This window comes from Rhinolophus sinicus, linkage group LG01 (assembly GCF_036562045.2).
Source record: "Rhinolophus sinicus isolate RSC01 linkage group LG01, ASM3656204v1, whole genome shotgun sequence".
NCBI classification, from domain to species: Eukaryota; Metazoa; Chordata; class Mammalia; order Chiroptera; family Rhinolophidae; genus Rhinolophus; species Rhinolophus sinicus.
The window spans coordinates 155,232,608-155,248,929 of NC_133751.1; the positions used below are offsets into that span (position 1 = coordinate 155,232,608).

General features: G+C 36.4%; 1 protein-coding gene across 1 annotated transcript in view; it reads right to left on the reverse strand.

The window, feature by feature from the left end:
* Positions 1-16,322, reverse strand: part of LRP2 (LDL receptor related protein 2) — a 196,547-nt gene that overhangs the window by 113,470 nt on the left and 66,755 nt on the right. Inside the window, exons 10-16 of the mRNA XM_019727374.2 lie at positions 15,627-15,755; positions 13,762-13,931; positions 12,581-12,804; positions 11,026-11,232; positions 7,399-7,601; positions 5,373-5,513; positions 3,412-3,615 (exon numbers count right to left, since the gene is read on the reverse strand). Coding sequence (XP_019582933.2) covers positions 3,412-3,615; positions 5,373-5,513; positions 7,399-7,601; positions 11,026-11,232; positions 12,581-12,804; positions 13,762-13,931; positions 15,627-15,755 — 1,278 coding nt within the window. The remainder of the gene's footprint in view (positions 1-3,411; positions 3,616-5,372; positions 5,514-7,398; positions 7,602-11,025; positions 11,233-12,580; positions 12,805-13,761; positions 13,932-15,626; positions 15,756-16,322) is intronic.

Sequence of the window (16,322 nt, forward strand, 5' to 3'; positions counted from 1 at the left end):
AATTCCCAGAGGGCTTCATTCAGCCAATCCTGACTTCAATTTGATTTCTGACAACTCATTGACACTTATTCTTCTCCCAGGAAAAACAGAGCAGTGTAATACCTTCTTCACTGAAGCATAGAGAGTTTATCCACTGACCATAAGAATAATTTAACTTGCTCAGCATGTGGACTTGAAATTGACAAAAAGCATGATGAGAATTGCAGTTTGACGAAGCAGAAGGAAGCTGACCTGTCGAGGTACCTGCAGGAAACCCAATACTGCCTTGTGGTGAGAGCTGAGATTGACTGGAATTCTCTCAACTCAGCAGACCTAATTCTAGTCCCCAGAAAAGATGGATTCTGCTTCAAAAGAGCAAATTAACCACACATATTTACCTCCTCTTCCTTCCAAACTTTATCAAAATGACAGTAAAAGAAGAGCAGATGAGAGATTTCCACCGTATGGAAAAGAAAGGGATCGGAGGAGGAGTAACTCACTAAGTGGAGGGAGAAAGCTGCAAACTAAGTGCCAGCAGAGGGGAGACCCACACGCACACACATGCAGAAACCTCAGCATATGTGCACTCAGAGACACCAGGCTCTGTGAAAGGCAGAGGCAAACAACTAAGAGGCTTAGTTAAAAGTTAGTATTAGGAGCAATTAGACCCCCAGGTCCCTCCCAGACCCTAAACATCTATTCTACTCCCTTCCATCTACCTCCTCTAACAGAACAGAGATTTTCTTTTCCAGAGGAACTGAAGCAGAGAGGCTATGGGTTCAGGACACAATGCACAGAGGAGAGTCGGGGACACTGAACTGACAGGTCTGCGGCTCCCTGTCCTCTGTACTGCTCCAGACTATTGCCAGTCAGCTCCCCCACCTCCTCTTTCCCTCCACCCTGAGGGGAACAGAGACATCTACTAAGGAAAAACTGCCTGTCTCCAGAAAAAGATTTACTAGTACTGACATTTGTGAGCTCCCCAACCAAAAGGCTGCCTCATCACCTGAAGTTCGCCAGCTGGTGAGGCCCATCCATTAACCTTGCTTTTAATATCAAACAAGGCTACAGAAATTGAAAGAAAGTCTCCATCATGGAAAAGCAAGTTGAAAATAAATCAAAAGGAAAAAGGAACCTAAAAGAGGAAGATTCACTTTTTAGTGTAATTAATATCTTCAGAGAAATAAGATATTGAATTTCTAGAACAAGAACAAGTTTTATGGGGAAAAAGGGAATAATCCAAGAACATAAAGGAGCTCTTCAAAATTGAAAACATTATAAATAAAATTGAAAAATTCAATAAAAGGGCTGAAAACTAAAGTGCCAAAAAGAAAAATAAAATCTAACAGAAAGGAAAACAAAATGAAAGACATTAAAACTAGGAGAGTAAATAAAAAAACAAATAGATGGTTAATTTAACATTTTACTATTAAGAATTACAGAGAGATTAGAAAAAAACAGAGGCAAGAAACTCTTCCAGAATAGGACATAAATCTTCAAATAAAAGGGATAACAAAAAGATTCTAAAACCTTCCGGAAAGGAATGAAAACAAAACAATAATGATAACAAGCCCAAAAGGTCAAATACATTGAAACGGTACTTGACATGATGTAGGATTCTCAACACTGGATACTAGAAGACAGTGAAGCAATGTCTTCAAATTTACAAGGTAAAATTGTTTTCACCCTATAACTCTATACCCAGCCAAATAGTCAAGGTAGAAGGCAAGATAAAAACACTTCCAGGCATACAAAAACTCAAAAACTATACCACTCTGCTCATTTTTCTTAATAAGCTACTAGGTCCTGTGTTTCAGCAAAATGAGGGGAAAAAATCTGGAAAGAGAAATAAATGTCCTATGCAAAACAGGAGATCCTGCACTGGAACGGGGCAAAGGGAAGTCGAAAGACAAGAGCTATGCACCAGATTCAGAGAGAAATGAGTCTCAATGGAACAGAGAATAGAAGTCTCCAGAGGGGGAAAAAATTTAATCATCTGCACTTTATAGATAGATAGATGGTAGATAGATAGATAGATAGATAGATAGATAGATAGATAGATAGATAGACATTTGATACATCTGTTGGAACATTTGGGGGGGGGGGGGAATATATGATAATTATATAGGAAACTGAGCAAAAGAAGGTGGGGCAATTGATAACTCCAGAAAAAAAAATCAAAAAATGTTCAAGAAATACCATCACAGAATACTACTTGGCTTAGTAGTGAACAATACTAATATTTATATCATTTCAATAATATAAACAGCCTAGTATAAATTTAATCAAAAATTACAATCTAGCTTTTTAAAGAGCCTGGGCAGAGAGGGAAGTTGGAGGAGCGGGAATGTAAGAGTTAAATCCTCATTTGTGACAAGGAAGTAAATAGTCTAAAATGACAAGAAATAGTAGTATAAGCAAAGTATTACAAACATGGGGACAAATAATGGAAGTGCTGAAAACATGGAAAGCAATTACTTCTGAAGAGCAAGTCTGGGTTGGGGGAAGGATAGAATAGGGTAATACGGTTTTTCACTAGTAACAAGTATAATAATAGCTAATATTTCCTGAATACTTACTATTTTCCAGGCATTATTTTAGGTGTTTTACATGCATTAGCCTAAATTTTTCTCAATAACTGTACAAGCTATGTAATAGCTGCATTATTATTATTCCTATTACACATTTAGGAGAGTGAGATAGAAAGAAATTAAGTAACTTCCCCAAGATTATAAAACTAGGAAATGTGAGAAGCCACGGATCAAAACTCGGCAGTCTAGCTCCTGAATTGCCCTTCTTCGTTGTTATGTTTTACTGGCTAATTTTTTTCAAACTGCAGGGTTGCAAAATCCAAGTTCTGGATCGTACCATCATCCAATAAAGTACCCAAACGTAAGATGAGACTGACTTTAATTTATCTTTCTGTGATCAATATGAAGATTTTAACACAATTCCAATCAATTAACAATTTACAGTAAACCCATACTCGCATATAATTCATGTCTTTTTAAAAATGTTATTATTCCAAGCCCAGCATTCAGGGAGCACAGCATTCCTAAGGAGAGTGGTCCCATTGGATCAATCTGGCTGTTTGCATATGAGGAACAGCCTCTCGCCAAGTAACCCATTAACTGTTTTCATGCACTTGACACTCTTATGGAGTGTCAGCTCCGTTTACACTGCTTTTGTCATTGTTAAAATACACCCTCATTTATAACTTATTTTGAAAATAAAGGAGAAGTATTCATTTTAATTTAATTTGTAAGAAAAGCAACTGATTTCTTTCCCTGACCTAAAAGTATGTAGCAAGCTTAGTAAAAGACTCTGCTTAAGAAGTGAATGCAAAGTTTTCTAATACTAAAGCAAATTATTAGCATGGTTATTGAAAACAGACAAAACATGCAAAAAAAAATTTTTTAAACCCTCTCTCACCTGTGCCATCGACCTTTTGTTTATAAATCATGTCCACTGATGTATCTGAAAAAAAGATAGTATTCTCCTGGGCATCAAAGTCAATTCCAACAAAGAAAGAAGGATTTCCTGTCACTGGAACCATGACGTCTTCCTGGGTAGAGATAGTGAATGGGATCCCACGAACAGCCACTTCAGATGAGAAAATCAAGAACTGCTTAACAGCTATAAGGAGAAGGACAGAGAGCAGTCAGGCACAGGATGGTTCTTGCCCTCTCTGAATTCCAGAGAAATTACTTACACATCAATAAAACAGATTTTATAATTCTGAAACGTAATTCTGAAATAACATAAAAAATAAATCTGTGGAAAACATACTTGGAGATAATGAAGGCATACAAGTATTACAATCTTTATCTTCCTGAGAAACTTATTCTTATGATGCATGTATATAAAAGAGGGTGCCTATATGCTTTATTTTTAAAGCCGCATAAACTGAACTGCCTAGTAATTCCATCAAAATTCTCGAGAATATACTTTTGTCTAGAGATCATTACCAAGAATCCTCCTGCAGTTTTTGAGATGTCAAGACCAGTAAAAGAAGAAGTAACAGCAACCAGGTCGATTATTGAGAAGAAATTACAGGTGTGAAAAAAGGGGAGAAATAGAAGAAATAGGAAATGAGTGTTGTTTAAAATCAAAAGAGACAGTGACAGTATGTCAGGAAATCAGAGAGATAAAAGATGTATATCCAAGACAAAGATACAAAAATTGCAGAAGGAGCTTAAAATCAAAATTAGTAGACAACATAGTATTGATATAATAGTTAGAAACATGATTTTTTTTTTAAATCACGTTTGCTTTGCATGAAATCTGTAGCATGCAGATTTTAGTTTAATGATAATTGTCAAGACAGCTCTTCCTAGCATGTTATCTTTGACTAAGACCAGATACTAAAAGAGATGTTGGTGGATAGTGGCAAATGGCAAGAAAACATCTAGAATACATGATATTTGGATGGTAAAATTGCATTTTAAAGACAGAGTTGGATTGACTGAAAGAAAATTTTGATGAAAATACATATGCTGTGCTGGTATGTTCTGCAGGTCTCTGGAGCCATTTCTATCTAAAACTGAGAAATATGAATTTTTAAATGAGGGTGATTTTTATCTATATCTGGGATTATTTACAAAGCTAACAAATTTATCTGAATTGGAATAAGAGAACTTACATACTAGGCCAGAAGAAGCACCATCTGAGGAGCAAGAATTTGTCCAAAGCATAAAAAGGAGCACTGTCAAAGTCAGAATAAGAGAAACAAATACTGTAGAAGTTGATTTCATCAGCAGCAGAGGCCAAGGCAAGGGCTGGATTATGAGTAGATGTGTGAGTAATCAAAGAGGGAAAAAGGAAGTCGTTAAGGTAAGACTGGATCCCAGAGTATAAAGGCAGATATAAAGGGAACATTTGAACTGAAAGGAGAAAAATAGATGAGGAAAGGAGCTGCCCCAACACTTGAGTTTACGTTGGAAGATAGCAATAAAGCCAGGTGGGATCAAGATGTGATTACCTGACTCAAAGTGGCATAAGTAGCAGTCTAGGACAGGTCAATCAAAGTGATGGGAAGTGCTAACATCTAAAGTGGAAAAGGAATACATAATAGAAAAAAGAACTCAAAATTAAATCCTATGGAATTTCAAGAGCATAGTTTATAAAGGAGACAAAGATTTCAGGAAGGAGACAAAGGGGAAAGGGAGCCCCAGGAAATCCAAGCTGTGAAATTAAAGGCGAGTCCCAAGGGACAGACAGAAAGGTACACAGCTCTGAGCAGAAGGGGAGCGGTGCCCACTGATGACGATGCCCTATGGGCTACAGAACACTTATTCTCAGTGAAAAAGTGTCACAGGACGCTTGCCCAGTCCAAGAGCAGCACGTACCCCTGTGGTGCCTGCCAGAAAGACAGTCCAAAACGGATTTCTTACCAACGCAAAGGTGGCCATCCACATCCAGGTTGAAGCCAAAAGTGCACTTGCAGCGGTAACCCAAACCACCGTTATCTGTTCTGTGACTGAGGACGCAGACCTGCTCACAGCCCCCATTGTTACTGCCACATGGATTGCTAGCTGGAGGGGGGAAAATGCACAGCGTTAAATCTCAGTTAGAAACGTATAATTATCCCCAACATGGAAAGCCACTTTGAGCCCTGTAGGTGAAAGTAAATAATGGGTTTAAAATTCGGAGACATCACTACCGGTTGCTACATCCGCATCTAGATGCACTGGCCCTCCCAATCTCATCGCTGCTCTCCCATCTACTCAAACAGGTGGGGGCAAAAAGCAAGATTCCTACAAAAAAAAAAAAAAAAGCAAGATTCCTACAACTGGATCATTCTGGGGGTTCTCTCCCCCCAGTAATTGTGTCTGCTAGTCTCAGTGACTAGAAAATAACTGCTTCCCAAAAAAACTTTGGCGCTCTTTTACCATTCATAAGATATAATAAATAACTATAACTCACTGGATGTTTACTCTATAAGAAAGCCAACTTACAATCAATGACTCTAAGACATAAGCAGCAGTACCCCAATTTTGCAGAAAAGGAAACCAAGTCTTCAAAAGATGAAACAATTTGCCCAAGATTATTCAGTGGATAAACAGTGACACTAGATTGAAATTCAGATCTGACTCCGAAACCCTACATGTCTGCAACACAAACCAGTTTGCACTTCCAAAAACCATCCTCAAACACAGCGACCTCAGAAAGTTCACTGTACACAATGCTGCCACAGCTAAAAATGTCATATGTGCTTTTCAAATTGCCTTCTTGACCTTGACTTATTTTTTAAAATAGTCTCTTTACCATCTCAGGTGGATTGATTTGGAGTTTACAACAGCCAGACATCATTCTGAGGCAAATAACAGAAATAATTTGGATGATAAAATTGGGTAATATTTTCGGTCATGGGCAGATTTAAATAGTTCGTGAACTGACAATTCCAAAGAGAGATTTCCAAAATGTTTTCAGATACAGTATGTTTTCGGATAAAGTATGTTTTCCCAGGATGACTACATTAAAGGATATTCATTCATCTGAATGGTTTCTTTGGGAAAAAAAAAAAAAATCAACCTAATTATAGTCTTTTTCCATCAGCCAGATAGGATCAAAATGTGATTATCTGACTCCAAGTGACAAGAGTGGCGGTCTAGGAAGGGTCAGAGACCCATCACTTAACATGAGAGTTTCGGAGTGAAATTTGTCATTCTCTGAATTACTGTTCATTGATAATAAGCATTCTACCAATATAGTCTAGTTGTTTATATTTCATTTCTTTGCTGCACAAGTAAATACAGAAAAGAGCCATATATAGTCTAGACAGTCATGTCAATTTAAAACCTTGAAACACAAACAAAGTGTACTATAAAATAAAAGAAAACTAAACAGTGTCTGAATACAAATATTTCTCTTTTTGGATAAGTGACCATCCAGGGTCACCAAACCCAGTCAGCCTATGACAGATCGAATGGAAACCAAAGAACAGGTGTCTGACATATACAACAGAGAAGAAGAAAAATAAATGGCTCTGACAGCACCTAAAATGATCACTTAGGCATGTCATTGTCTTCTTCTGGGCCTCAGTTTCCTCAGCTGTAACACTAGAGGATTGAATTACAAGATTTCTCCCAGTAGAATGAGTTTGGTTTCTTTCCTGCTATATCACTTGTATTTAGACACGATCTGGCACATTGCAGGTGACAATAAAAATCTGCTAAATTAATCTCTAAGTTCCCTGTAGCTTTGACATTTTAACTCTGAAATACGTCAATTTCTCAAGCATGCCCAGGATCTGAAGAGCCAATTTCAGAAGGTTTAACTCTCTAGATAACTCTTCATATATTTGAGAATATCATCCAAATCTCATGAGAACCTCCTCATCATTAACTTGCATAGCTTTGAGAAAACCTTTCTACCAAGGCCAGTACCAAACAAGGTTTCCATTGTTCTGGAGCTTACCATGGGGCTGCCGGAGGGAATGGTAAACAGTCACTCCAAAGGGCCTCAGGGAAGACTGGTAGTACACTTGTGGGTTGGTCTCCGTGAACTTGTTTGCCTTCATTACAGCCATCTTTGTCCAATCAGTAAAGAATACACTCTCTTCAAACAAGCTTATTCCAAAGGGATGAGGAATGCGTGAGCCTCCATGAAGCACTGTTTTCCTGTTGCAGAAGATATATATCATACAAGTTTTTGTTTGTTTTTGCTTTACTTTGATTAAAGGTGGAATTACTTCAAGCAAATGCTTAAAAAGCTAAATTTCTTCTTACAAATATAGAAGACATAAATAATATACATTTTAAGATACCGGTGTATTCCCACCTATATTTGAAAGAAGGATTTTCATCTCTTGGACAAGACCTTTGAAACTTCAACTCTAGTCTCAGTCCTAGCTTGTTCTAGATTTTTTAAGAAATTACTGTTTTCTTATCTGCTCTTCATTCTTTTAAGGTTGCCCCATATATCAAAGGACACAGATGGGACATATCATTTTGAAATCCGTAAATGAGAGAGTGTACGAGGGAATGGCAGTCTGCGAGAGCATGCCTTCCACACGTACTTCACACTGAACCACTGATCATTTCTCAACAATTAGGGTGCAGGACAGTGAGTTATAAAGTTCAACCCACCGCAAACACAAAGACCTGTTCCTGATGTCACTCTAGGGAGAGAAAAAAACAGTGCTACCACTTTTAGGGTTCCTCTCAATGAAGCCACCAACTGACCATACATGCAGTGGAGGCATAGCGTGCCCAGAGCTACTTAAATGGGAAGAAAACAGAAGTGAAAAGTGCTAAGGGGAAGAAATCAACAGTGCCCACTATGACTACATCTGCATAAATGATGATTCAGTTAGGCCATATTAAAAGTGAGATGGAAGATGGCTGATGAGGAAAACTTTTTTTTTCTTTTGGCATAATAGACCTCAAAGAAAAATCTTAGCAGCCTCTCAAAACTAAAAAGCACAATACAGCTCTAGGAAGACTCAAAGATACTAACACTAGAAACATACTAAAGGAGAAAAAAGAAACTAAGGTGACAAGTTACTGCACACTTTGAAATACTCAATAATGACATGATACATTAAGATTGGAGAATGGTGCTGGGAAAATTAAAAAGTCACATGCAAAAGAAAGAAACTAGACTGCCATCTGTCACCATACAGAAAAATTAACTCAAAATGGACCAAAGACCTAAATATGAGACCTGAAACAAGAAATTACATAGAAGAAAACATAGGTGCTAAACTTATCTTGGTCTTAGAGAGGATTTTATGAATTTGACCTCAAAGGGAAGGGAAGTAAATGCGAAAATAAATAAATGCGACTATATCAAACTAAAAAGCTTCCACACGGCAAAAGAAAATGTCAACAAAACAAAGAGGCAACCAACCAAATGGGACAAAATATTTGCAAATAACACCTCCAATAAGGGGCTAATATCCAAAATATATAAAGAACTCACACAACTCAACAACAACATCAAAAAGCAATCCAATTTAAAAATGGGCAGAGGACCTGAACAGACACCTCTCTTAAGAAGACATACAAATGGCCAACATATATATGAAAAGATGTTCAACTTCACTAGATATTAGGGAAATGCAAATCAAAACCACAATGAGATACCACCTCATACCTGTTAAAATGTCTATAATCAACAAGACTAATAATAAGTGTTAGAAAGGTTGTGGAGAAAAGGGAACTCTCATACACTGCTGGTGGGAATGTAAGTTGCTACAGCTACTATGGAAAATGGTATGGAGGTTCCTCAAAAAAATTGAGACTAGAATTACCATATGACCCAGCAAACCCTCCTCTGGGTATTTACCAAAAGTCTGAAAACATTTATCCGTAAAGGTACATGTATCCCTATGTTCACTGCAGCATTATTCACAGTAGCCAAGACATGGAAACAACCAAAGTGTCCTTTAACACATGATTGGATAAAGAAGATGCCATTTGTGACAACGTGGATGGATCTTGAGATTATCATGCTAAAAGAAATAAGTCAGACAGAAAAGGCAAGAATCATATGATTTTACTCATATGTGGGACATAGAACTGAAAGCAACAAAAAAATAAGACAAACAACCAAAAACTCATAGACACAGACAACAGTTTAGTGGTTACCAGAGGGTAAGAGGGGAGGGAAGGGTAAAGGGGGCCAAATACAAGATGAAGGAAGGCGATTGGTGGTGCCTTTGCGTGGTGAACACATAATGCAATATACATATGATGTATTATAGAATTGTACACTTGAAACCTATATAATTTTATTAACCAATGTCACCTCAATAAATTTAACTTTAAAAGGGGGGGCACAATTATTGATACATCCACAAAAAAAAGGATTGGAGAATGTTTTTTTCAGTTAGCAAATTCCAGAACCCTGAATGACACCAAAGCAAGAGGCAATGCCTATGGTTTCAGCTACACTCATGAGCTTTAACATCACTTTAATGTTTCTTCACAGCCAGCAAACCACTCAGATTTTTCTGAAACTCTATTAATTTTTTATCTTTTATGTTTCACTTTAACCTCAACGTAAAAATATTTGGACTATATAATATATGCTGTGAAAGAGAAAAAAAATAAGCAATTTCTCAATTATTTTTATATGACTTAATGGGTTAACTAATATTTTTTTCAATAAATTAATTCATATTCTCACTAAAGGAACCAGTTTCAGTGACAAGAAGCCATAGTCTTAATACCCAATCACTTTATTTAACCAAGTAGAGACTGTTCCAAGAATATAAAATCCAGTGACAAACTGTGATACCATCCTTACAAAATAGCTAAAAGAGAAAACGAAATGATAATATTCTTTTCATTGAGAAAATAATAAAATCAAGTCATTTAGAAAAGTTTAACTGGCCAGTTTGTCTGCTGGATGCACAGAATAATTTTTGTTGGTCAAAATTTGAAGACCATTTTTAAACCAATTTTTGAAAACACCAAAAGGAGAAAATAGTTAACAATTTAACTAATTTTTCAGTTAGTTTTAATCAGATTAAGAAAATGAAGAAAAACTATGCCACATTCTACATTCAAATATTCTAAGTATCTTTGAAGTATACCAGGTAAAAATACGAGTCAGAATTTCTCTTTGAAATTTTAAATATATATAAGGCCAGAGAAATATCCAATTAATTTCCACCAGAAAATGTTAAATGAATAATAAAGTACTTATTTATTGGGGGAAAGTTAGAACACTAAAAGATAAAGTGATCTTTAGAAACAAAGCATAAGGGACTCAGAGTATAATGTGCCTGGGTATAAATAGACTCAGGAGTTAATGAAAAAAATGTGCTTTATCTGGGAGTGGAAGAGGAGCTGGGAGGAGAAATCGAAGAACAAATTTCTAGGCAATATTTAATGATTATTATTATGGAACACAAGAAAAGTTAACAAAACTCAAAGCAGGTCACATCATGCAAATGTCAACACAAAGGTCATTCAAACCATAATTTCAACCAAAAAAGCAATATTTTAATTCTGGTCCATTGATATTCCTCTCCATAAATTTTATGTACTTTCTCCAAAACTCATAAAGTTATAAATATATATATATACTTCTTACCTTTGAATTCCATCATAAGTTACAGTCTCAATGTAATCAAACCGGGAATCAACCCAATAAACACGCTTTGATACAATATCCAGAGTTATTCCAGCAGGCCATCCCAGCTTTGTTTTTACCAAATCTTTACGGTTAGTGCCATCCATGAAAGCCCTTTCTACGGTAGGTCCCCCAGAAAGGCTCTCCAAATCTGAGAAAAATAAATAACTACAAAAGAAAAACAAAAGATGAAAGAGTCAGTTATTTTACAAGTTTAGCTGGAAAATGTATTTTTAGATCGTGTTTAGATCCATGGAAATTTCATCCAGCTGATTAGAGAACTATGGGGGTATAAAACAACAAAGAAATTAAAAAGTATTAAAAAGCAGAGACTATGAAGGTCAATCAGGAGAGGCAACAACCCCAGATAGCAACTTTTAAAATGCATTAAGGGGCAGCCAGGTGGCTCAGTTGGTTAGAGCGCGAGCTCTCAACAACAACGTTTCCGGTTCAATTCCCACATGGGATGGTGGGCTGTGCCCCCTGCAACTAAAGATTGAAAACAGCAACTGGACTTGGAGCTGAGGTGCGCCCTCCACAACTAGACTGAAGGATAACGACTTGGAGCTGATGGGCCCTGGAGAAACACACTGTTCCCCAATTTTCCCCAATAAAAAAAATTAACCAAAAAAAAAAAAAAATGCACTAATACGGCAATCTAAAAATTCATATTTACCCTCTTAACTTTCTCCTCATTCCCTGGCTCATTCATTTCTCTTTTGCAAATACATTTTAAAATAAGCTAACAAGCCATTTCCCTCCTTAATTTCCCATTCTAAGGCATAGTCTAGAGAACATATCCATCGTTTTCAAGGAAGAATGGCTGATATCATGCGGTAGAAATGAATAATCACTATTAACCAACACTTAAGTAGCCCAAAGTTTATACAAGCGTCCTAAGACTCAACTGTGAAAACCTAAGAGAAAGCTAAGTCTCCGATCACTGTTCTCAAATTTGGAGATCAGGAAAATTTGGATTTCTACCTGAAGAACAGGAAGCATTATCAATCTTGCTGCATTGATTCACACTGAACAACTGGTGATACAGGATGAGCACTGACATCTCCCCCACAGGAGAGCACTAAAAGGGATAGTTTCAATCTTATTGTCCCAATTTAAAAAACTTTACAGCTAGTTTATGATAAAGTGATCATCTTGATAATAGTTGAAACGAAAGTTTAGTTGCAACAAGATTATTGGATTGAGTCAGAACAGAGTTCAATCTCTCAGCCAGGCAAATATGGCCAACACTAAGAACAAAGTTCATACCCCAGAAACATCACATAGTTTTAGTATACCAGTAAGTGTGTTTGCATTACATATCCTCAAATGAGATGATACTTAGCCAACTCCTTTAAAGCTTCTATGAACAGAGACATAAAGTAAAATGGGTTCTAGAACACAGAGCCTAAAAGAAATCAGAATTAACCTTTAATTAATCCAATGGATGTTTTATGCATAGGAGAAGACATAAAACTCCAAAATACTGGAATCAGTGTGTTTTCACATCACTTACCCAACAGTGGGGTCCAGCGCAATTCCTCTAGGATGCCCCAAGTTTTCAGTGATAAGGATAACCCGGTGGCTTCCATCCAAATTAGCCATATCTATGCGGTTGACCCTGGTCTCCACCATATAAAGTTTATTATTAACCCAGTCGACAGCCAGGTTCTCTGGATCATCAATAGAAACATTGAGAACTTCTTGGATATTTGAGCCATTAATGTCAACTGAAAAAACCTGAAAGAAAAACCCAAATTATTATACTTCTTAAGCATAACTAAACGGGCACTGTTTTCCTATCCTTCATTCAGTGTATCTATGTTGTACACGTCAGTCATAGACTAAAAAATTAATTTCACTGGTGATTTGCTATTTTACAACATGGGATACGGGGGGTGGGAAGAACTTCTTTTAAAGACTATATGAGGTAAATATATCAAAAGTTTAATTAAAGAATGTGGACGTTTTGGGTAGAAACGGTAGTGATAGTTTGTTTCGATTTTTAGCTATCATCAGATCAGAAAGGCTAATAATCCAAATTCTCAATTCTTAAAAATTGCATGCAAATTATCACTTAATGGAATTAGAATTTTATTAATGGCACAAGGAAATATAAGAGAAATAAATAAAGTTCCATAATTCCTCAGGAGTCTATAAAATTTGTTTTAAAAATCTCCATTGTATTGCTCAAAGTTGCAGTTAAATCCATCACACTTTCCAAATAAGACAGTACAATGAAAATTTGGCTGTTAGACAAAATACTGTCAATATTTGTTACCCAATCCTCAATTATGGTTCCATTTAGAAGATGCAGGTAAAATCTGATTTTTATCATTCGGGAAAGCAGAGTACTTTTTACATTTTAAATGATCAAGTTTCAAAAATTACTACCAAATATCTATCCAGTTTTGAAAGAATGTCTACTATTTCTTTTAATTAGGCTTTTGGACTCCATTTCGAATAAAATTAAAAGTTGCTCAAGGCTAATCCATATAATAGACTGCTTTGTTTAATAGGTCCCATGTAATAGTATAGCATGGAAAAGGTGCTGATTAACATAAAATATCTCAAGGGCCTTTTTTGTTAGAAAACAAAGGAACTTTCCCCTCAACTCCCCCCAAAGTGAAAAGCTATCAACACTTTGTGCTTGGGGTTCTATCAGCTCCAAGCTACGCTCCTGAAATTTCTATTTACCTTATCTTGCACGGTGTCAGTCCAAAAGACTCTTTGTAGGTGATAGTGAAAATCCACACCCACCGCCGCTCCACGATTTTGAGACTCTACCAGGACCGCAAAGGATCTTCCATGAATATCACCAATTAGCAAATCCCGACCATGGGAGAAGATAATGGAGGCCTCGCCAGCTAAATGTAAAGGAAGGCATTATCACTCTTTCCAGTGAGCAAAGATAATGAAGTAACTTACAACTGATATGCTTTCTGCTTTTTCAAATACTTTCTCCTCTGTCTTCTTATTTGATTTTAAAATAAACTTCTGACCCAGACACAGAGGTGCCATTCCACCCATTTTGCCAATGGGCAAACCAAGGCAAAAAGATGCTTAATGAAGTATTCAAAGTCACAGTAAATTAAGAACACAGTCTGCCAAGAATTCAAGTGTCCCGACCGCTAGTCTAATGCACTTTCGATGACACAGACGGGAATATATCACATATTTTCAAGAATCCTTGATAAAATGGGCACTTTACCCCCGGTGAAAGTTTAGGTTGTGTAAAACACAGAACTCATTTTAAGGATTACTAGGAAATCACTCTCTGAAAAACATTTCAAAGGCAGATCCAAATCACCTCTGCCTTTATACTCACAAGTATGCAAAATGAATAAGGTTATCCATCACAGTCCTGTTTGCAATAGTAATGGCCATAGCCTTTATGACATAGAAGTCTATCAGTAGGGCACTAGTTAAATAAATTATGCACACCTAAAGAATAGAACATTATGCCACTAGAAAAAAAAGAATGAGAAAGACCCCTCTGTGTTAATATGGAAACCTCTTGAAAATATATGATGTAACATTGGCAAGATACAGACCTGTGTGGGTAGCTTACTACCATACATGTAAAAATAGGATTAAATAGCTATGTTTGTATATCCTTATTTATGCATTTAACAATCCCTAAAATTGAAATTGACAGCAACTATTCATGGGAGAGGGGAACTGAAAACTGGGCAGAGGGGAAGAGATGGAGGAGACATTTACTATTTTCTTCTTATAATTTAAAATTCGAATATATGAATATATTATCTATTCAAAAATAAATAAATTTAATTGTTAAAAATTAGTTGTCCCTAAAAGTTAATGCACAGCAAAACAGGTATTTCTACACAAAAGCAACTAGAAAATGGGTCATTCAAGCATGTGCGCAGATAAGTTTCAGAAGGCCACTAAAGGTACTATAAAATCAAGTGTAAAATAAAAATAAAAAATTAAAAATAAATGGAAAAAGGGAGTAAAGTTGAGATCTTCTTATCCAGAAATTCATGGTAACCAAAACACTTCAGCAGGGAGGGGAAGGAAGGGAAGAAGCATCTTTTTCAACAGATTTTCTCCATAACTTCTGTACTACTATATTCTTAGATTGATTCCAACAAAACATGCAGAATGAGGGCATTTGGATAACAAACTGTAATCCAGATTTAGCAGTTACATTTTGAAACACCCTTAAATTTTGCATAAACAATGCCAAAATTATTTCTACAGATGCCTTATCACCTACATTTGTGATGGGTAAATTAAAAGTTAAATGCCCAAGTAGGTCAAATGTAGGCATAAAATTTATTCCATGATTAACTGTGGTGGATGACATAATAGCCCAGGCCCAAAGTGAACAAGCAACCAATTAAAAAAAACTATTAATAATGGTCATCATTAATCCACAAATTGGTCCCTAATAATCAAAGTGTAAAATTAATGTTGAGCCATTCTTCCAGCAGCAGGAGACACTACTGATTTGTGAATTTCTTTCGTCATCTGCTGTAGAAGGAGGATATTAGTCAGGACTTTACTGTACAGAGATACAAGTGCTCTAATTTACTCACAGGATGTATTAGCTTTGCAATGCTGCTCATGCTCCAAGATATACCCTTCCGCACAATGGCACTGGTGGTGGCCAATTCGGTCTTCACACATCTGGTCACAAATTCCCCATATCTGGCAATCGTCAAAATCTGATGCACAAGAAATGAACATTTGCAATCATGTTTGCCAGCATTTCTTTATCACCCTCTAAAAAAAAACTTGGACAAGAGCTGTACAGGAATATGGTGATGACCCTGTCTAAATAAACATGTCTGAGGGTAGCACAGATTCTAAGCATACAATAGGAACTCAGAACTGGCTTCTTCCCCCTAGGATAAACCAAGAACATTTATACAGGTTTATAAAAATCTACATAAAGGATAACTTTATAGAAGATGCACAATGTTGCTTGGATTCATAGTCTTGTGATATTGCATTTCATTTATTAATGTTGGCTTACAAAATATCTGAATTTTGATGTAAATACTTTCCTTTAAAATTGTGCTTTCCAATATGGTAGCCAATAGGCCTCTATGGCTTCTTAAATGTAGATTTAAATGAATTAAAATGAAATAAAATTAATAATTCACTTTGTCAGTCACACCTGCCACATTTCAAGTGCTCAATAGCCACATATGATTAGTGGTTACCATGCTAGAAGGTATAGATATAGAACATTTCCATCATTGAAGAAAGCTCTATAGGACATTGCTACT